This window comes from Buteo buteo, chromosome 1 (genome assembly GCF_964188355.1).
Source record: "Buteo buteo chromosome 1, bButBut1.hap1.1, whole genome shotgun sequence".
Taxonomy (NCBI): domain Eukaryota; kingdom Metazoa; phylum Chordata; class Aves; order Accipitriformes; family Accipitridae; genus Buteo; species Buteo buteo.
The window spans coordinates 46,887,899-46,909,864 of record NC_134171.1 but is presented as its reverse complement, the minus strand read 5'-3'; the positions used below and the strand labels follow the sequence as shown (position 1 = coordinate 46,909,864).

At 40.2% G+C, this 21,966-nt stretch overlaps 2 protein-coding genes across 2 annotated transcripts; one reads left to right on the top strand and one right to left on the bottom strand.

The window, feature by feature from the left end:
* Positions 1-1,021: 1,021 nt before the first annotated feature.
* On the bottom strand, positions 1,022-1,860 carry C1H4orf46 (chromosome 1 C4orf46 homolog). The gene is made up of 2 exons (XM_075029292.1): positions 1,640-1,860; positions 1,022-1,525 (listed from the first exon to the last, which is right to left on the bottom strand). The coding sequence occupies exons 1-2, from the start codon at positions 1,799-1,801 to the stop codon at positions 1,370-1,372; spliced, it is 318 nt and encodes a 105-aa protein (XP_074885393.1). The 5' UTR covers positions 1,802-1,860; the 3' UTR covers positions 1,022-1,369.
* Positions 1,861-2,182: 322 nt separating this feature from the next.
* Positions 2,183-21,957, top strand: ETFDH (electron transfer flavoprotein dehydrogenase). The gene is made up of 13 exons (XM_075029276.1): positions 2,183-2,294; positions 4,261-4,407; positions 5,223-5,452; positions 6,370-6,451; positions 6,727-6,845; positions 7,156-7,233; positions 9,875-10,021; positions 11,848-11,988; positions 13,982-14,125; positions 18,171-18,339; positions 20,162-20,344; positions 20,698-20,919; positions 21,186-21,957. Exons 1-13 carry the CDS (start codon positions 2,261-2,263, stop codon positions 21,347-21,349), a joined length of 1,860 nt encoding a protein of 619 aa, XP_074885377.1. The 5' UTR covers positions 2,183-2,260; the 3' UTR covers positions 21,350-21,957.
* The last annotated feature ends 9 nt before the right edge of the window (positions 21,958-21,966 follow it).

Here is a 21,966-nt window from a genome sequence, read left to right as displayed (position 1 = left end):
CTAAGTGAAATCCTGCCACATGGATTGCCTTTAACTGGAGCAATTAGAACTCGATTTAATAGAATTTGTGTCCTCTGGGAGCCCAAGCCTTTTCAATGACTGTAACTACTTTGGATGAGATACACAAGGATGTCTGTCCTTACCATTACTTCTGTTTTTCACATAAGTTGATTATGGATATATTCAATGTTGTGTTTGTTTCTATGAGTAACGCAAGAATATTCATTATTTCAGATTTTTTTTGCAACATCTTTATTGTTTTGGTAAGAAAATTACAGTTTTGTCTTTTAAAAAGTTCTTCTACCAGTAAAAATAAGGCTGACTAATAAATCATGGTACAACCATGTTCTCCTGCAGTCTCCCACTGCATTTCAGCATTATTTTTTTCACATTGCTCTGGTAAAGGTACAGGAGTTTCAGTACAGCTACAGGTTAGCGATATTCCAGACCAAAAGGTTCTGTTAACTGTAAGCTCAAGACTAACTAACTAGTAACTGCTTAAGGCAAAGATATAAAATAGGACCAAATACTGAAAAAGCTCTTAACGCACTTCCCAAGGGATGGGAGAATACATTTCACAGATTCTTTTCCAACTGATGGAAGCTTTTACCTACAGTTTGAAGTAATCCATTCTATCAGTCAACAATGCTGTTCAACTTCTACCATGCAGAGATATACAATCCATCATAAGGCACTTTATTACAACAAAAGATAGTCTAAAATTGTGTGCAGTAATCAAACATCTTGCAAAAAATCTGCAGCTTTACAGAAATGTATTGCAATACTACAAAAATTGTAAGGTTTGGGATACAGGGCTTACCTAAAGCTTGTAAATAAGCCACAACTTGCCATGTTATCCCATCCTCAACACCAAGAAAAAGCGTGCATAGAGAAAAACTGAAGTTAGTTCAGCGAGTTTCTCTGCAGTTGGTAGGGTTTCCATTGGTGACAGCTCTTAAAAAGGAGGGCTGACACTATCTCCTTGCAGGACACCACTTCCTCACCAGGAATGAGTTCCGGATATACCACACATACCAACGTTGCATCCACCACGTTACCAGAAAAAAGAAAGCGGGGGGTGGGTGGAGTATTTCACGTATGAGAACGCTTGAACTGCAACGGAAGAGTCTAAAAGTCAGAACTGATTCCCTAAACAAAGTTATTTTACTCGGTGACTTACATACAACATCCATACGAGTCACCATCAGGTATTTCTGAAAGAACTCCGGGCTCACGGGGAGCTGCTGAGGGGAAACAAAAATCCACGTGAACTCCCTCAAGAAGGCCGTTTAAAATAAGCACCCCGCATTCCAGTCCGCCACAAGTGGGCAGCTCAGCGAGACCCGGCGGAGCCGCCGCGGGGGCAGGGTCAGCCGCTGGGCTTCAGGGACTCGTAGCCCTCCCTCAGCAGGTCCCGCCATGTTCTGAGGAACCGGGCGTTCTCCGAGCACTTGGTGGCGAGCTCCTCCACCTGGGCCGACACGGCCGACGTCGCCTCCAGGATCTTTGCCAGCGAGAAGGCGGCCTGGAGGGACGGCAGAGAGGTTGGGGCTCGCCGACGCCCGTCCGCACCCCCCGCCCCCGGCGCCCTCCGTGAGGCGACCCCCGCCGCCCGCCCGCCCGCCGCGCCGGCACTCACGTCGCCGATCTGCATCTCCACCTCCTCCAGCAGCTCCCGCGGGTCGCCGGGCGGCAGCTCCGGCGGCCGCGACCCCTGGCTCCCGCCGCGGATCCTCCGTGGCCCGGCGCCGGGCGATCCCTCGGGCACCACCGCGGGCGGCAGCGGCCCCGCCTCGGCCATGTCCCGCTCCCCTCACCGACACCGCCCGCCGCCCCGCCCATCCCGCCTGAGCTCCGCCCCCGGCATCCCGGCACGCACTGGTGAGGAGCGGGGGGCGGGGCCGCGGGCGTCGCGCTGCACGCCGGGAGCGGTAGTCTTTCCTGCCGCGGTGCCTCACCGCAGCAGCCGGGACGCCGCCTCGCCCGGCAGGGTGCTCAGCCCTCCGCCCCGCTTCCTCCGGGCGCCTCCCGTTCTGATATCAGGCGGTGGGGTCCGTCCGTACCGGCCGGGGTCGTCGTCCCGCGAGGGAAGCTGGGCCGGGTCGTGCCGCCGGGAGCTCTGGGAGCTGTAGTCCCGCCGGCGGGACGGGGCGGGGCGGGGCGGGGCGGGACCGGCGTCCTCCCGCCGGCGGCCTACTGCGCAGGCGCGGCGTGGCCGAGGGCCGGTGGGAGGGCGCCGAGGGGGTCGCGGTCCGGCGCCATGCTGCTCTCTCGCTGCCCGTCCTCCAGCCGAGGTAACGCGCCGGCTCGCTGCGGGGGCGGCTGACCGTCCCGAGGGGTCGGGGCTGGGGCGGCCGCCGCCGCCGCCGCTCGGCAGGCTGTGCCCGGCGGCTGGCGCGGCGCGGAAGGAGGGCAAAGGTCGCGGCCGGGGCGGGGCCGGGAGCGGGGCCGGCGGAGGATCCTGCGGGCGGGGGGCGTTGAGCGGCCGTTGGGGTCGGCGGTGGCGCGGCCGGGCTCCCCCTGGCCCGGCGGCCGCTCTGTCGGCCTGGAGGTGCGGGACGGGGCGGGAGCGCCGCGCGTTGCCGGCGTGTTTCGCTGCTCGTGTGTGCCGTGGTGCGTCAGCAGTGTCACTTCGTTGTCTCGGAGCGGGAGGAGGTGTGACCTGCTTGAAAGGGCGCAATGCAGCCGTCGAATGCGCGCCCTTACTGACGAAGTGACTTGCAGAGGCAGCGTCCCGGCAGCAGTTACTGAAAGAGCGGCGGAACAGTAAAGCCTCTGCTTGGGGATCGCTTGGTTCCTGCAAGCGTTTCGTTCCCGTCAGGTGGCCAGGCCCGTCAGCTCTCCGCGGCGGGGTGGCGTGAGCTCGGCGCCCTCCCTGGGAAGAACCTGCCCGTTCGGGGCTTGGACCTGCCCGTGTAATTATCAGATGTATTCTGAGCGGAATTTCCCTTCTTTTGCCTGCGTGTGAAACAACTGCCATATTTTTAGTTATACTATGTAGTTCATAGTGCCGTCAGTTCTGCTCAAATAAAAATATCTCGAAAAGTAAGTTAAGGTGTCGTGTTTTGATATATATGCGTAGGTGTAGTTGTTACCATGCTTAAAAAATACATTGCTTGTTCTTGGATCCTGCCTGGTTGCAGGCAAAGGGTAATTAAGAGTCACAAGATGGTATGAGAATAGCTTTTATGTTATGCTGGTTAAGTACAAAATTGCTGTTAAGAAACCAATGTAGATAATACTTACTACCTTGCGTGCAGAGTACAGTATCATGTCACTGTGCAGAGTTATAATGGAGGATGTTTGCGCTGGCCTTGCCAACTGCCACACTTAGTAAAACATTTCAGTCGTAGGACGTTGATGATTTTACTTATGTAGTTTTGCAGAAGTACTCCACTTCAAATACAATATTCTCCTTCACCCCTGAAGTTAGAGAAAGGGAATCCTTAAAGGAAGGAAAAATACCTGTCAAGGTGCGTTAGTTCACAGACTTTATAACTACTTTTGGTGCTAACTATGCTAGTTTTCTGAGTACAAATCATCCACATCTTCACAATTTTTTTTGTGAGAGAGGAAGACTAGACAAGAATGCGACATGTAATAGCCCTTCTGAACAGAGTCCTATTTTGATCATTTTAAGCTTACATTTGGTCTATTTGCTTAAAAAGAAATTCTAATTTGTTCTTGCAACAATTAACGTATCTGCAGAAAAGGTAAAGATTAACTATATCTACTGTACCTAGCTTTGGCTAAAGTATACTTGGGTTTAAGTCTGAGCTTTTATTGTAGACCATGTCATTTACTTCAGACCAACTGTCTAGTATCAGTAGCCCAGACTGTGTGTCTCAACATGTGTTCAGATGTCAAAAGAGATGAACTTGCTTGGTCACTTTTAATGAGGTCTGAAATAAATCTTTTGAAGTTTAAAATGAAATAGTAGGAACTTAAAATGTGTTTCACCTGTGTACACATGTTTTCTTCCTACATCAGCTGTCAGAAATGGCCAGTGTATTGAATGGTATTATGTGAAGAATGCTTAAAGGGGAAGCTCTTTACTTTTTTGTTTTTCTGATATAAAATTATATAGCGCATTCCTACCTTGAAAACTTAAAAGTCTGTGTTTATGGTTCCTCATCTTCACGTCACCGGCTAGCCTTTGGGGTGGTGGAGCTGTCACATTTGTTGTGCCACTTGTGTCTCTGAAAAGTCGAAAAATTTGGGGAATGACTGACTTGACAGATTTGTTTCTAATTTTTGCAGCACGTCAGTGCTTTCATGCTCTAAAGTTGGTAAAGAGTGAGTGCCTTCCATCACTGCATATCGCAAGATGTGTGTCTACTGCCTCTGTACCCCGGATAACTACGCATTATACAATTCATCCTCGGGACAAAGACAAACGATGGGAAGGTAAGCGAAAAAATGCATTCTTTAAAAGCTTCTTTATTGTTATTATTGCTCAGTTTTAAAGACACTGAAATGTGTTGCTGTTTTTTTCTTTTTACAGAAATTCTGTACTCTTAAATACAGTACTAATATTCCAAATGAAATTTTGTGGTTCCTATCTCACAGTGAGTGTCTTTAGTGCTATAATATGGGATCATATTAAACTTGATCCTAGTTATTTAAAGAAAATATATAAGCAGCTTTTGCTTTAGTGACTATCACAACAACATTTAATTTTGTCAGGTATGTATCTGTTGGATTTTTTCAGTTGTTCTTACCGTGAGAGTTTGTGAGAAGATAAGATTAATATATATCTCTCGGCATTCTAGTCTCTACATTCAGCAATTTTAATTGCTTCAATTTCAGAAAAGACAATGATTAATTAGTGTGAAATCAAGTCACGTGTTCTGACTAAGGGTCTGTTTTCTTTCTCCCTTACCTGGAGTTTCACTGAATGTCTTTGATACAGCTAGCCAACCGGGCTCTTAAGCTCAACATTCTAAGGTGATACTTACTTATGGTGCATAGAGATTGAGTATATGTTTTTATGGTATATCTTCTTACAACTTAAAATGACCTGATTTTACATTGATCTGCTAATGTTCTTCTGCACTCTTCCAAGTACTGAAGTGGGGATTGTCTTGAATATTTAGACTCCTTTTATGCAAAGTAATACTTCTGGGATACCCAGTAGCCAGTATCACAGAGTAAGGTTTAGCAAGAGACAGGCTGGGAGAAACTGGAGATTGGTTTATGTTATTATCTTTTTTCTATTAAAGGGGTAAACATGGAAAGATTTGCAGAGGAAGCTGATGTTGTCATTGTTGGAGCAGGCCCTGCAGGTCTTTCTGCAGCTATTCGACTCAAACAGTTAGCTGCTGAGCATAGCAAAGAAATACGTGTTTGTCTGGTGGAGAAGGCTTCTCAGATTGGTGCACATACACTGTCTGGTGCTTGTCTTGAGCCAAGGTCCTTACAAGAACTTTTTCCGGACTGGAAGGAGCGGGGGGTATGTATGAGCATATAAACAAAATTAATTGCTAGCTTGTAACGAACTCCATATCTGATGCATTCTGGTATGACTTAGTACCTTGGTACCATTGGTACTTCATACCATTTTAAAATATGTTGATCTATCAAAACAAAAAAACTCCTACTTTCTTTTTAGCCTGTTTCCTCTAGTTTAGCAATGCTGAAGTTTTGTGTCTACACAGGTGTGCTGTGGCCTTTGCTCTTTCATATAGTAGTCTTACTGCATATACGCAGTATGTCTGGTGTGTCTTGGGATGCACTGCACTTACTGCATTTGTGCAGAATCCAGCTCCCGTGCACAAGCAGTAAGATTGTCGATTCTTAGCAAAGTCAGACTTGTTGCTTCTGTGCAATAGTTCTTCATAGTCTCAAGAAATGGCACATAGTACGCTGATTTTTGTGCGGACATGGTGGTGTAACGGAGGCCTAAGATGCTTTTAGGAGGGAGGATAGCAAGAAATGAGTTGCCATCTCTGTCAGAACAACCATCTGGCTTGTAGCCAGCTGCCTGCTGTCACCTGGGAGCTGCAAGAAGTGGGCTGTGGACTAGTCGTTTTGTCTTACTGGGATAAATATGCAAGTTGAGCTGTCTTCTTTAGGAAGGTCTAGAACATTGATGTAGTACAAGCCTGTATACAAACTATAGAATTGATTTGCAAGGCCCTGTTCCATTTTTTTTACCTCAGTAGTTTTGTTGATTCTTGCCTGATGACTGCCTCAAAGTATTTTATTTTCTCTCTTGTGATACCTTCCTACAGAAGTGTTTTATTAAACCTTTGCTTGACTGCCAGTGTGATTGTTTGATTTATTTTGTTTATTTTATTTGTTGTTTTTGTTGGATTGGCTAGAAAAACATAACTCTCAGTACTGTTTCTGTTTTCTTTTTTTATGTAGGCTCCACTTAATACTCCTGTAACTGAAGACAAGTTTGGAATTTTAACAAAGAAATATAGAATTCCGGTGCCAATTCTTCCAGGTAAAGTTTAGTGAGGTGGTAGGGAGTCATCTTTCTCTGTGTCTTTTTCAACTTCTCCATGAATCAAACAATTTTGATTTCAGTGTAGTACAGCAAGCATATGTAGAACATGACAGCTTACAGTGATAGGCTCTATGTAGATGATGGCTGTGATAACACATGACATTACTGTGAAGATAGTAGTTGTAGAAGAAGATACGATGTCTGATATATACAACTTCTGTTATTTTCCTTACTGTTCTATGTTTCATCTGTGTGTGTCTTTTTTTGCCTAGGACTTCCAATGGTTAATCATGGAAATTACATAGTACGTCTGGGCCACTTTGTGAGTTGGCTAGGTGAACAAGCAGAAGCTTTGGGCGTTGAGGTGTATCCAGGCTATGCAGCAGCTGAGGTAATAATGACATCAGTGTGTATATGAAAAGGGTTTTTGGAACCCCCTTCACTCCCAATTATTTGTACATTCACAACATTCTTTTTAACAGACGTGTATTGTGAAAACTGTGTTTCAGTGTCTAAGTTCTCTGGCCCCGGTTCAGCAAAGTGCAAGTGGATCGTACAGCATGTTAATAAATACACAATCTTCAAGGTTGACAATGAAAGACATAGTACTTAGAAGTTCTGCATTACAACCTTTTATGAATGGATTAAAATGATAGATCATTAAAATGTTTTTGTGTTTGTTTGTTTAAATATTTCCAAAGGTTCTTTTTCACGAAGATGGTAGCGTGAAAGGGATAGCAACTAATGATGTAGGCATTCAAAAGGATGGAGCACCTAAAGTAAGTAGCTACCTTCCCCATAACTAGGGGTCTAATTATGGAAATTGTGATATAACTGCTTCTACTGCCATCAGTAGTCTTGCTGTAGCCTAAGAGAAAGTGTAAAATTCAGTACCTGTCTTCCCTCTCTGTATGTAAAATGGATGAATTACCTGTGAAAGTTTTGGGTTCAGAACACTGTAAACTTCTTCTGGGATTAGTAGAAAAAACCTTTGCAGAAAGGAGGTTTGTTTGGGGGTGTCTTGAAGGAAATATTGTAAGGGTGTTTTGGCATATGTGAAATCAGGAAAGGAAAGAATTCCAGTAACTCCTAGAAGGTGTGAAGGTGAAATAGAAAGCTGTTGTCTAGCTGGTAACTAGCAGTGTGTAAGAGAGTATGCTTCTGGCTGATCTGCTTTCTTTGATATTTACAACTGCAGTTGATCTGTTGACAGTCTGTCTATCTTGTTGGGGCAAGGTACACACTGAATCTTTATACCTTTTTGCTGGTTGGTCACACTTCTGTATCCAGAAGGTGACTCCTTGCCCTAAGTGTCGGACTTTGATTTTTAGTGGAATCCAGAACCAGTGGTAAGCGTGTTGCTTCCCTGTGCAATACCTAGGGAGAATTTGGCACCTCAGAACAACTTTCACATAGAATTACTTGGCTACAGAAATTAAGGGTACAAGTTTTTTCTTAAGATTTACTTTCTTTTGTAAGGTTTCTTACTAGTTACATAATGTTTCAAGGAGCTGGTTACTTTCACATAAAATTGTGGGCTACTTTTCCCATTTAAGGCAGAGAATGAGAGGAAAAGACTCATTCTTGATTTGAAATAATATAGCCAATGGAGGAGGAAGGGAAAAGTAATGCATTTTTCCAAGATAATATTGATGGGCTGTCACCTGTAGGGGGTAGACACGTTCTTCTTTTCAGGTATGCATTTCCCCAGTAGGAGGCTCAAGTAATGCGTACAGCCTGCTGTGGTAGTGAAGATTTATTGGGAGTTTGGTTTGGTTTTGGTTTAAAATGGGAAGGAACTATAATTTTTTTATTTATTTTTTTTTAGGCATCCTCAAAAGCCAGAATTTTTTTCCATCTAGTCTGGAAGAATATGTCTATTAACTTCTTTTAATGTACATAATCAGTGTGCTACTACTGCAACTTTTTGAGTGTTCAAGTGTTTTAGCTGTGTTTAGGTCAGCTGATATTACCTCCAGTGTATAAAGGTTCAGGTAAATAGACATAGTTTGTGTAACTTTCAAGGCAAGAATATCTTCAATGTGTTTATACAGAGCCTAATCAAATAGACTGTGGTTAATGAATAGAGTTTCACCTTGCAGTCAGCACCAATCGAACAAAAACGCCAATGGTAAAAATACATAGTTAAAAAGTTGCACGTTGATTCTTGTGTAGGTGCTGGAGAACGATGTTAACTGTGAAACACAACTTTGTCACATTACTGAAACATTTCAAATTCATGAATTTCTGATATCTACAATGTGGAGTTGTAGTTTGTTTATTTTATATAATCTGCTTCAAATTGGACAGTATAAATTTTTAATCTTTAGATCAAGTAGTGAGTCACTGTAGTTCTCTTAGTATTTTGTAAGATTAATTCATGTTCAGGTGGACAATCAGGAATTCAAAGAATACACAAAAAAATTGCCAAAATCTTGTAACTCCTGTTTAAAGGTAATTCCCAACTAGAGGGAGCGTTTTCATTTGCTAGCCTTTTTTCAGAGGTTTCCAGCCAGTAAGCTACAAGCAGATTGCAGCTGAGAGACAATTAAAAACCAAAGCAATAAGTTGCTCCTGGACCTATGCTGGCTTACCTTGAGATGGTTTTATTGGGTACTGCTGGATATCTTCATCCAAAACTGTTTTCATTATCTTTTTCAACATTAAACTTTCTGACTCAAATCAAGCTTTTTGGGTTTTTTCCCTGCAAGAATCTTGTATCCTTACATTGCAAATGTAATCTAGTAATATTCTCGTCCAGTGCGCTCACATATGCAGATGACATGCTCATACACAAGTATGCCAGTTCCCCTTAACTTACTCTCAATCTTGTTGGAATTTTTTATGAGAAATTTTTTTTATAATGATACTTAATGTTAGTTTAGTTTTATTGTATGTTTTAACATGCAAGATTAGTGTAATATTGTAGTAACTTTATTCTGAGGTAGTGGGTTCTTTTGGGGGCAGGGCTGATGCAGGTTTTTCTGATCTGATGTTTTTCTAGCCTTTCATGTGTTGGGGGGGGCCCACACAATGTTTTATTGTAATGTGACTTCATGAGCAGAAATTAAAGTGTGAAGTTATAGATTAAGATTCTTTGTTCTGTCAGGGTTCCTTTGCACCGTATGAATCAGCAGATGCGATATAAGTATCCTCCGAGCTGAAAAAGATTCTCTTTTTCAGTAATGAATGGCAATTCACTGTAGTGCTGCTTTACTGGAATCCCCTTACAAGATTTGCCCAGGGTGCATCATGGTTAGGTGGAAAAGACACCTGGGCTAGAGCCATAGCTTGCAATGGTTTGTAGGTTCTGGGCAGTGCCACAAAGTAGTGTAAAATCCCTTTATTGCCCTCCAATTTCTTGCTGTGAGTTTGGTGTGGCACAGATCTAACTGCTGATGAAATTCTCTACTTTTGCAGGCTACCTTTGAAAGAGGCTTGGAACTCCACGCTAAAGTCACAGTCTTTGCTGAAGGTTGTCATGGACATCTAGCCAAACAGCTGTACAAAAAATACAATCTGAGGGAGAAATGTCAACCCCAGAGCTATGGCATTGGACTGAAAGAGGTATCACCTGCATAATTTTAACAATTAAGGAAAATACTGTGAAGCTATAAGGTAGTTTTTGTTTGCTTTCAAGCTAATTTGTGTAAGACATTAGAATGATAGAATGATAGATTTTGAGTTACACTTTCAGACTTCAGAATCTTTGCTATTCTGAAGCTGATCAGAGATGATGTTCCCTGAATGTCGTGGCTGTTTCGTTTCAGCTGCTTCTTCTCATATATGTGTTATAACTAGAGGTACTGGCAAATCCACTCATTAATCTCTTAATTTAATTTCAAATTAGGTTCATTTGTGAAATCTGTTCTCAGTACTTTTACTAAATGAGAGGGGGATTCATGCTGCCTAATTTGGGGGGGTGTAGTACCTGAGGAGGGGAGGAAAGGCTTTCTATGGGTTTTCCGTATATTAATTAGAGAGAGGGAGAGAAAGAAAAAAGAACTGGTCCAGATAATGCTTCACGGTCTCTGAAACACTCTCTGGATGAGCTTTCCCCACCCCACCCCCCAAAATCCCTTCACTGGGCTTATAAAATTGGGATAGCAATCAGGTTTCCTTTTTAAAATATTTTATACTCAGGAAATACCACTCATGAAAAAAAGCTGTATTATTTAGAACAAGTTCAGAGTTTGACTATAACATATTATTTATTTATTACTTTAAGCATGCACTTCCAGCTACAAAATATTTGTTAAATAATTAGTTTACACTTCTGTAGAGAATAACCATTCTGTAAATGTATGACATAGTCTTAGTTACAATTTCAAATATCCGAGTTCTTGTTAAAGCAGGATTTTGCTGTAGAGCTCCTTTTGCTTCCAGATGAGCCTGTGTCTGCTTTAGCAAATAGTACAGTCCAATAGGAATGGGTCTGTAAAGTGAAATAGTTGGTGCTGATGAGCTGATATCCATACCATGCACGTTTCAGGTTTATTTTTACTTTGGACTAGCTCTGGTCTAGTCCCATGGACTGAGTGTCCTTTCATGACTGGAATGCTTTAGATGGGCTTCTGAAGCCTGTCTTACAGTTTAGTTTCATGTGAAAGGAATCCAATTCATGCCATCCATGGCTGCTGTACAATGTGCACCAAAGTATAGTAAGTCGGAGGAATCAGGAGTCCCGCTCAAAAATGTGCTGCTTAATCTAAACTGAAACATTAATATAGATCTACCCTCCATGCTGGAGCTGATCTAATGGTGCTCAACTGCCCTTCTGTCATTAGACTGCATCTGGCACATAACTTCATGGTGAAGAGACTTTTGTGAAATGAGCAGAAAATTGATTCGCTAGTGGAAACCGGCAGATGCTTCTGTGAGTTCACCATGGGTCAGATGAGCACTGGAGTTGTGTAGGAGAGAGCAGAGAGAGGACTACCTGTTTGACAACACATATTTAGATCAACTCAGGCATATTGTTAAGCTTCACCTTGAAAAACTTGTGAGGAAATTGCAGTGATTCATACAAAAAAATAATTTTTTTTTTGAAGAAAAAGGTCAATGTAAGCATTGCATTCCTTAGCAGAAGTATCTATTTAAGTCACCGACATAAAGGATCTTGTGGCTGAATGCAAATTTGGTGTATGGTACTGGAGTCTCAGTCACATTTTCTGATGCACAGCATTTCAAGAAAGAGAAGTATTAGGAAATTCTTAAATGGTAATCCAAAAAAAGTATACTTATTACCTGGTATTTTGCCATATGAATTTATGCATTGGTCATAGCAGTAAACTAATTTCTTCTATATTTAATTGTGTGTTTGTCTTTTATTATATTATTGAAAGGCCATTACTTTGCAATATAAAGTAATTTTTTCATCATCTTCATTTCAGTTATGGACTATTGATGAAAAGAAATGGAAACCAGGAAGAGTAGAACATACTGTAGGCTGGCCTTTAGACAGACATACATATGGAGGATCCTTTCTTTATCACTTAAATGAGGGTGAACCTTTAGTTGCTCTTGGATTTGTGGTAAGTGAAGTTGGTTTTTTTCATGCTTTTTTGTTGTTGTTTGGTCTTCATTTTTATGCAATTTCTTCTCACTTTTAATGTGAAAATGAAAACATAAGAATAGCAACAGACCAAATTTAGTACTTTCTCAGCCTTAAGTGCGCTTATGCCTGTATTGGGGAAAGCTAATTTGTCATATTAATCTATCTTTAATCCAGTGTCTTTTTATTAAGAACAAAATTGAAAACTTACAAATAAATTTTTTTTGCAAACCAAACAAATTTTGGTAAAGCCAAAACAAGATGATTAATCAAAACTCTGCTCACAAAATTTTTGCAAGTTAGGAAATGTCTAAATCACGTACACTTTGTATAGTTCCATTTCCTTATTCGTGTGTCAGGCTTGGGTGCAGCTCCACTTTATGAGAGAAACATAAAAAGTGGAAGAACTCTGCAGTTCCACAAGCAGCATCCCTTCCGTTTCTGAGCTCTTCAGTATGTTCTTACTATTCTTCACCCCATTTGCCTTGCCCTCTTTAGCAACTGTCTTTCTGAATTGGGCAGGTAGCTTTTTCTTCTTACTGCCTCTTTATTGGAAGTATTGAGATCACTAGAGACACAGTCTTGTGTCATTCCACCAGCCGGTGATGCAAGTAGCAAGTAGGAAATGTTGCTCTAGCACCTACAGTCCTAAATGAAGCGTGCACTGTTTATCCTGTGCATGTGCTTTACACACAGACGTTGTAAGAGTCGGGCACACAATCTGAACTTTCAGCAGCATGGGATTGAGGTCACACTTTGGCCTCCTAAATTTCAGAAGGATTCCAGACTCTCTGTGTGTGAAAACTGTATTTTTGTCTAACTGTTTTGCAAGAAACATCGAAAAAAAATTGTTAGCTTTTCTCAGACATGCATACTTGTCCTGTGCAGATTTCCAGTATTGGAATTAATAAGTACAGACAGTAGACATTCAAATTCTGTTTGCTTTTAGAAGGGTAGAGAGCTTTGATTCTTACTGAGAATGGTAATCAGTAATGTTCATATTATCTCCAGTTCACATAGGAGAAAATCAACTTTTGTGTGAACATCCAAGCACTCTTTTGTCTTTGAACTTTACACTGTCAGTCTGAGCTGACTCAAGGATTATCTTGCACTTATTTTGAAAATTGCTCATTAACTTTATCTAGCAAGGAAAGCAGATGCAAGCAGTGCTCTGAAAGCAGTGAGGTGCCAGAGAAATCAAGGTACTGTTTGTTGCAGACTCATGATACATTTTATTATTTGTCTCAAATAAAGCTTACAGGAACCAGAAATAATCCCTTTCTCAAAAGAGAAAATTCAGCAACAAAAGTCCTTTTAAGAGTATATTAAAGACGGGAAATGCAGAGTATATCTTTGGGCAAATTCTCAAATGCATAAGATAAGAATCCTGGGCATCCAGCCAATTGGCAGTCTTTTGTCCCCCATTTTCTGCTTTCATCATTGCTCCCCTGTGCTTTGTTACAATGCCTCACATAATTGGAAATGATAATTGACTCCACTAAATGATGTGAAGAACTGGTTAAAATATGTGAGCACAAGGACATAACTATCTAGAAATAATTGTTTACCTCTCCTTCCAGCTTTTCTAGGGCAAAGAGGTTTTGAAACACAAATTTAAAACAAGTTTTCTTGCTTATCCTGCCCATTAAACCATGCTTAATTTCACTATTTTATTTTGAGACAGATAGAAGGTGATTACAATGCAATTAAATATTTTCCATGCTTCGGGCTTCAGGTAGGGCAGAGAACAGTCTTGTAGAAGCAAATTCTCAGATTTGCTTCTATTATACTGTTAATAGAATGTATTTTTGGCAGTAGTTTCTTTAAGTAGAAAGATCCTGAGGTTGGTTTAGTATAAAATAGATTTAAAGAGTTGATGTGGTAATATCTAATGGTTTTCTTTTCAAACTTTTGTTGAAATTCCATACATTATTTTCATAATGTTGCACTTTTTTCTTTTTTTTTTTTTTAAGGTTGGTTTAGATTATCAAAATCCCTATTTGAATCCATTTAGGGAGTTTCAGAGGTGGAAGCACCATCCTAGTGTACAGCCTACTTTGGAGGGTGGAACAAGGATTGCCTATGGTGCCAGAGCATTAAATGAAGGTGGTTTCCAGGTAACTTTTTCATGCGTTTTTTTTACTTTCAGTTCTCTATATCCATGTTTTTATTGCTGTAGATTTAGGTTGCATGCTGTTGGGAAACAACTGAACTATAATAAAGCTGAATAAAGCCAAAAGTTTTGCTGGACAGAAAAGCCTTGTTATCTTGCTGGATACTGGCTGCTGAGATTTGCGAGACTTAGGCTCTGTCATACTAAAAATCTTCTGACATAGTCACGTCACTTTTTAAATGAAATATGAAGTGGAGTTTATATTGCAGTCCAATATGTTCAGCAGCAAAGAAGCAACAGGTAATTCTTTGTTGTGCCTGGAACTCTGGGGAAGAGAGGGTAGCACCACTCATCTGTTGTTTTTGTGGGGTTGGGGGGTGCATTTTCCAAATTACTTGTTTATTCTAGCAGAGGGAACTTTGTTCGAATGCTTGACCCTGAAGTCAGTCATGGTGCTGAAATTGTTATGTAGCTTGGCAGATAAAAGTATTCACCTCCTCAAGTACAGATACCTTCAGTATCTTTCAGGCACAACTTCGAATTTCTGCTTTCTTGGGAGATGGAATATCTTGTTCATTTTGTTCCTTTAAGGAGTCCAAGGTCAGTTGAAAGGGCTGGAACAACTTTCAGGAGAAATAGTCTAGAATTTGTTCAACAGCTAAAGTCCTTTCAACCTGTTAGCTTCTAAGGTGGGAATCTTGAAACACAGGACATGGCTGTGTGTCCTGGACTCCCAGATCCATCTTATAGATGCTTCTTTCAGTTTGGAGCTTAAAACTAGCCTGAGCATTCATGATCAGCAGCCTGTGTGTGTGGCCATTCACTCTGTCCTCTGACTACTTGTCTTTTGTTTTTGAACCTCTTTAGTATAAATGTGGCTTTGTGCAGTTTTTGCAATACAAGTAGAATTTCAGCATCAGTGTAACTCTTGTCATAGTCTTGAGGAGTTAGGCTTTGACACCAGTGTGTGTGCCTGAGACTGAGTCCTGGGTTCACAAAGCAACTTCTTGATTACTCACGTGATACATGTTTATTCAATCTGTGGGTTGATTACTTTGTCCACTCTGGAAATGTGTTATATCACATTGTAACACAGCTGTGTTACTAGCTTATTTCAGAAACCCTTGTTGGTCTGTTATTGACACAGGTAAGATCAAAATACCAAGATGTTTTAATCTAGACTTTTATACAAGAGGGGCTTCTCTTTCCACCCCGTGCACTGGTTTCTCTATCACAGATAGTCATTATTGAATTTCTGGCTTTGATGAAGTTGCCAGATTGTGACTTCAGTTGCGTACTCCTTATACTGCTCGAAACATATGGCTGAAGGAACACGATATTTTTGAAGACACAGACATTGTTTTTTGTTAAGTTGCACAGACAGTAGGACTACAGCTCTTGCACATCTCTGCCTAATCTTTGGACTTCTTTGCTGGACTTAAAACAACGTGTTGCTTACTTTGCACTGTTCCTAACATAAAAGTATCTCTTATTTTGTTGGGTTTTTTTTATTTTCTGTAGATAGAATTGTCTAGCTAATCATGAAGTCACACTTTTAAATGGCTTTTTCTTAATACATGCTTTCAGTAAAAAAAAAGCTTTATTGATGATTCACTTAGGAATATTTTTAAGATTAGCTCTTCTTTTGCATGTGTTGCTTTGATTAATAACTGAAGCAGCCTGACTCATTTGCATCACTGGAGTCCAGGAATATTTTATGTAAGTGGTTCTGTAGCTCCAGTTTTCATTTTGGTGACAGTATTGCATCAAATAGGTGTATAAAATTACCATAAATCTAAGCTTTTTTTTGTCTGTTATAGACAACCTTATGACCATGTTCTTTAGTTTTTAACATAGTGATGCTAAGTTGGTATGTGAGAGAGAGCACACTCTTGGATGTTTCCCCGATTTTATAGCTTTTGGGGATATGTGGAAGGAGGGGACAGACTTTAATAGACTGCGTCTACATAGCTGTTATTTCTTCTGTTTATTAAAATTGCAAAATCAAGCACTTCAGAAATTCCCATGCAACCTCTGTTTTGTCTCCATTTTATCAAAAACTTTGAAAAGGTTTAAGAGTGTTGTGGAAAACATAAGAAGTGTTGCTATTGTTGAGCAAGGTATATTATGAACATCAGGGAAAAAAATACTTCATAATGATAACCTGTGTAAGTGTCAAAGATTAGACTCACTTAACAGATTTTTCAACCCTGAGCTGAGCTGAGGGGAGGAGAATGTGGGGTTCCCTGTCCACTGGCGGGGAGGACTCTGCAGGGAACAGGCATCTGCCCTTCTTCCCTCCTCCAAACCAGCTTTGTTTTGTCTCTTTGCTGCCAAGAGGGTGGTGGCTTCTCCAGCTGCTCAAGGTTGAAAGGATTTCACCCTGTATCTTGGGACAGGGAGGGCTTGTGCTGTACTGGCATGATGTGTTCCTTCAACTGACTTGTGAAAACAGGCACCAAGTGCCATAGTACTAATAATGAGAATTACTAACAAAGCTGGAGTATGTGTAACCTTTTGTGTTGCATGATTAGTCTCATACATACTTTGACAGTCTGTTGGTCAGTGTGTACCTATTAAGTGAAACAGTTGTTGCAGAAGAAAAGTACTTGATCACCACCTTTCTATGTGATTCAAAGAATCAGTCAAGAAATCTTCCTATGCTGATGTCAGTACTGCATCATTGCATCCTAATAGAGATGACAGAATAACTGTTTTCAGCGAAAGGTCTTGTGAAAAGAGAGGACATCCTACATACTTAATTCCTTTGAAATACTGTCATGTAGCTGAACTTATGACTTCTGGTCACCGAAAACTAAGTTAAAAGTTGTAGTTGTCTTTTCAGCCTAAATTACCTTTCTTATGAACCAAATCGCTAAGTCTATAATTAAACAAATTGCCCAAAACACAGGGGAAATGCTGCATAGTACAACTTTTTTTAGTGGCTACTATATGAATATTCAAAAGTAACTAGCTCTGAGTGAATAGTAAATAGGTAACCATTGAACAAGCAGAAGAAACAAAATGTTTTTCAGATTGTCTTGAATTCCAAGGGATACATTTTTTTTGATAGTTTTCATGAAATAAAGCTACTTGTTTGGGGTCAAATTATTTAGGCTAAATAAAAAATGAATTCTTCCAGGCAGCTTTAACAAAAGCAGGATGCTAGATTCACAAGCGCTGCTCAGGACTAAAGACTTTTGGAGGAAGGCTATGTCCGTAACTTACCTTCAGCAATTTCAGACCTAGGATTTGATCACAGCTTTCTGCTCAAAGTGCAGTTGATCCGCATTTTGAAGCTGTTCCCTGTCTAAAATCTTAATCTCATTGGATGAGGGTGAGAATAACTGTCTTGATAGTTGAGGTATTCCTTAGTTAATATGGGCATAGAACAAAGTATATTAATACTATAGACCTGATGTTTGCAAATCATCTGGCTGTCTTAGGTTTGTGAGTTGACTGTACTCAATGACATTATGCTTCTTACAGAAAAGGAGTAAGACAATGATTTTGCACCAAAAATATATTTGTTGGCTGCTGAGCAGCTTCTGAAATGAGTCAGTCCTTTGCGGGGGGCACGAGGAGGGCACTGTGCAGTTTCATAGAAAAGATTTGTGGAAAAAAGCACTGAGTAATAAACTGTTGAGACGAGATGCATACAACTTACTGTGTGTAAAACAGGAACACACAAATGTCTTTTTTTTTTAAAAGAATTCACTTAAACTTGAAGGAGGAAAACAGTATCGGTGGGTGACATTACCACAGTCTTGTTGCAGATGAAGCAACTGGAGAGAGGACGTAAGGAAAATGTTGTCTTGTCGTTATTTTATACTCAGCCCCAGTACAATGTCTGTATTCTTATTTGCTTACTATGCCAAAATTCCTTGATAGGCAGAGTAAGTTTCATGTATTTTTAGACAGTGCACATGCAAGTCTAAAAATTTAAAGGACACTCAAGCCTCATGCCAGTTTCATTTCCAGAATGTTATTTTCACTTTGAAAAACAAGAACAAACAAACAAACCACCTTTCTTTCTGTTTCTTCTTCAGTCAATACCCAAACTCACCTTCCCAGGTGGATTATTAATTGGTTGCAGTCCTGGACTCATGAATGTTCCTAAGATCAAAGGGACACATACCGCGATGAAAAGCGGCATGTTGGCTTCAGAAGCCATCTTTAGCCAATTAATCAATGAAAACCTCCAATCAAAGACAATAGGTAAGATCACTGTACTTTGATTTGTATACCTTATGTTCAATTAGAATCACCAACAGCTTAGCAGTAACTAAATGTGTCTGAACAAATTAGTTGGAAATGCAGATAAATTGTGAAATGAGTGTAGTGGTTTAAAAAGATATCTGTTGTTTATTTACTATTTATATGGTCAAATGATTTAAGAAAAAAAGAAATTAATAAAGTTTTGCTTAGTTGTTCTTAAGTATTGATCCTACTGCTAGAACAAAAATATGCCTCTAACAAGCATCTGAAAAGTAAGCTCATGGTTCCTGTATAAGTAAACAAAAATAGCATGCATTTCCTTCCTACAAATATGTTAAAAATTAGCACCTTATGATTCAAAAAGTGTTACTGAAAGACCACAGAATTAGAGAGAAAAAAATTAAAGGAACAGATTCAATGTAAGCAAAACAGGGTGAGATTTTTCAGGTTTGCTCTTCACCGTTAATTCTTAGGATACTTTTTTCCTTCAGTCCTCTTTTTCTGTCTTTAATTTTATAGTCTTCTCAGTTTGAGATGTGTATTTCCTATTAAATGTAATGCAAACACATTGAAGTAATCACCTGATCCTGACCGCATTGTAGCGATTTATTTAAGCCTTGGTTGTTCCCTTAAATCTCTTTAACAAAGACTGTACAGAGAGAACCCATTAGAATTTCAGTCATTCTGGAGATGGACACTATAGCCTGGTGCCACATGATTATTTTAGAAATCTCTTCTCTGTAGTGGTGGATTCAGTCCTAGTGAGCACTTGTTCAGCTGAAACATGCAATACATCTTGCCACAGAAAGTATGTTGAACAATTAAAACTTCAACTAGTACAGCAGGTTAAAATGCTTAGAACCCATCTGAAACAATAAACACTCATTTATTGGGTAGTGTGCCACTCTTGTTTGATTATGGACAGGTTTTATATACTGTTCCCAGTTTTGTCAAGACAGTAGTATATTACAGTCCACTTTGTGCATAGGTAACGAGGTTTTTTCAGAGCTGTATGTGAGACAGAAAATATGGACTGAAGCATGTTTTCATGTATAGACAAGGCTTAAAACTTAATATTTAGAACATCTATTCCTATACAGTAGTAATGGAGAATGGTGAAGGGGAAGGTCTCAGAAAATTTTCATTTGAGGAAACATTTTTTTTCCTGAGATAATTACTTGGCTTTAACTGCACTGCAGTAGATGTCATGTGGCAAGTGTGCACTGTCTAGTGTTCATAAAGAACACAATCAAAGAGTTTAAATCAAAAGTTTGTAGTCTAATATATCTCATTAACTTGCTGATTACAAAGGGACAAAAAATGTTCTCTAGCACTTGCATCATTCATTGGGCCACAGTCAGTTACTGAAACTGGCATGTCTGTGGTTGCATAACTTGTAAAGAAAAAGCTTTTGACCTTGACAATGTTAAAATTACAAACCTGGCTCTTGGATCACAGGTAAACTCTCCTGGTCAATTCTTAAGATTCTATGAGCGAGTAGCTGTTTTCCCATAGAGGTGCCACTATAGTCACCTGGCCAGTTATCTTTACATTTAGCTGAGGTTTGAGGCAATTTAATGCTGCTTGTGGGTCATTTAATAGAGGCTACAAAGGACCAGTAGGTATCTGCTGATAACTGCCAACAAAACAGATCTCTTCAAGAGGCTGAAATATGTCGTCTAGTATATTCCTAGCTTACTGTTCTGAAATGATCGTTTTGCTGCCTTCATTGCTAACAATTGCCTTTTTTCAGCAATTATTTTTTATTTCAAGGATAGTCTTTATGTACTATAGGTACCTAACAAGTAATGTACTGCCTTAGGACTTGATGTGCAAGAATATGAAGAGAACCTGAAAAAGTCTTGGGTCTGGAAAGAGCTGTACGCAGTTAGAAACATCCGACCATCCTGCCATAGCATACTTGGTGTGTATGGAGGCATGATTTACACAGGTATATTTTATTGGATACTGAGAGGAATGGAACCATGGACATTGAAACATCCAGGTAATTTCAGTATCTCTGGAAAGAAGATACTACATATATATGTCAGTATTTTCTGGTCTTAGTTGAAACTGGAGCACATCTGGTCAAGTGGTGAGGCCTTAAAAGTGTAGAAAAGAAATCAGTGATAAGGCATTGAAGCAGATGTTGCCATATTACCTAGCAAATAATGTAAATGAAGACATTAAAACACTATTCTACTTGGCATAGTTTTTTGCCTCATGAAAAAGGCTACCTTTTACAAAATACTTCGTTCTGATGACAAGGGAAGTTAAAATAGCTTAATTAAATTCTTTTGAGTAACTGCAAATTACAGTAATTCTATACTGAAACTTACTTATTAAAAATATATTTAGGACCAGATTTTGCTCAGCTCAAGCCAGCCAAAGATTGCACACCTATTGAATACCCAAAGCCTGATGGAAAAATCAGTTTTGATCTCCTGTCATCTGTGGCTTTAAGTGGTACAAACCATGAACATGACCAGCCTGCTCATTTAACTCTCAAAGATGACAGCATCCCTGTGAGCAGAAATCTGGCTGTATTTGATGGACCGGAACAAAGATTTTGTCCAGCAGGTAAGCAGTAAAAATGTGTCAGCTGTTTTTGCAAGGTGAAAGACTTAAGTACTTCAGGAAAAGTCCACCTAGCCTACTACTTCAAGTGCAGGTCTTAAAATATATTAACAGTATTTTCATGGTGAAATAATTAGTACACATGGAAGAAGGCAGTTGAATCACACTAGCAATACACTTCCCTCATTGCGCTTGCTGGTTAAGTAGTAGAACACACATGCAGGGGGAAACAGTTCAGTGAAGTGATAGCTCTCTTTTGCTTTTTGCAGGAGTTTACGAATATATTCCTCTGGAAACGGGAGAAGGATCAAGGCTGCAGATAAATGCTCAGAACTGTGTCCACTGCAAAACCTGCGATATTAAAGATCCAAGTCAGAACATTAACTGGGTAGTGCCTGAAGGTGGAGGAGGACCAGCTTATAATGGCATGTAAATTGACAGGAAATCTATTCAGTGACTTATGATCACCAACAAATAAGTTGGAGTATTTTATGCTGCAGTGTAATTAAAGTACAGCACTGACTTGACTGTTGAAGAGTTTGAGACTAAATGCCATTCTGAATTTTAGGTATGACTGTTGCATTAAATGGATAGTCAGTGCCTTCTGGTTAAACCCTAGCCTTATTTAAATAGGACTTCTTTACAGGAGTTGTGTGACAGGCAGAAGAAAGTTCTTCTCAGGACTGACAGAGGAACTTTGGATCTTGGATTTATTGCTGAAGTTCAGTGATAACAGGAGCCATATCCAGAATTGTGGGTATGGTGGAAGAATTTAGTACCTACCCTTAAAAAAAGTATTTTCTATCTCTATCTGGAGTGACTTAACTGAGAAAATTGTCACTGCTTTTAAGTGTTACACATTTTACATCAAATTGACAGTTAAATTTTTTTTCCTGGTGATAATAGGGAGCCATCTGCAATACAATGTGTAAAGCAGTTAAAAAAAAAAAGTGCAAGTATTACACCTTCATTGTATGTCTACCACCATTTTTATTCCTTACAAGAAATCAGGCCTGCTCTAATAAAAACTCTAATAGAAACTGCCTAAAT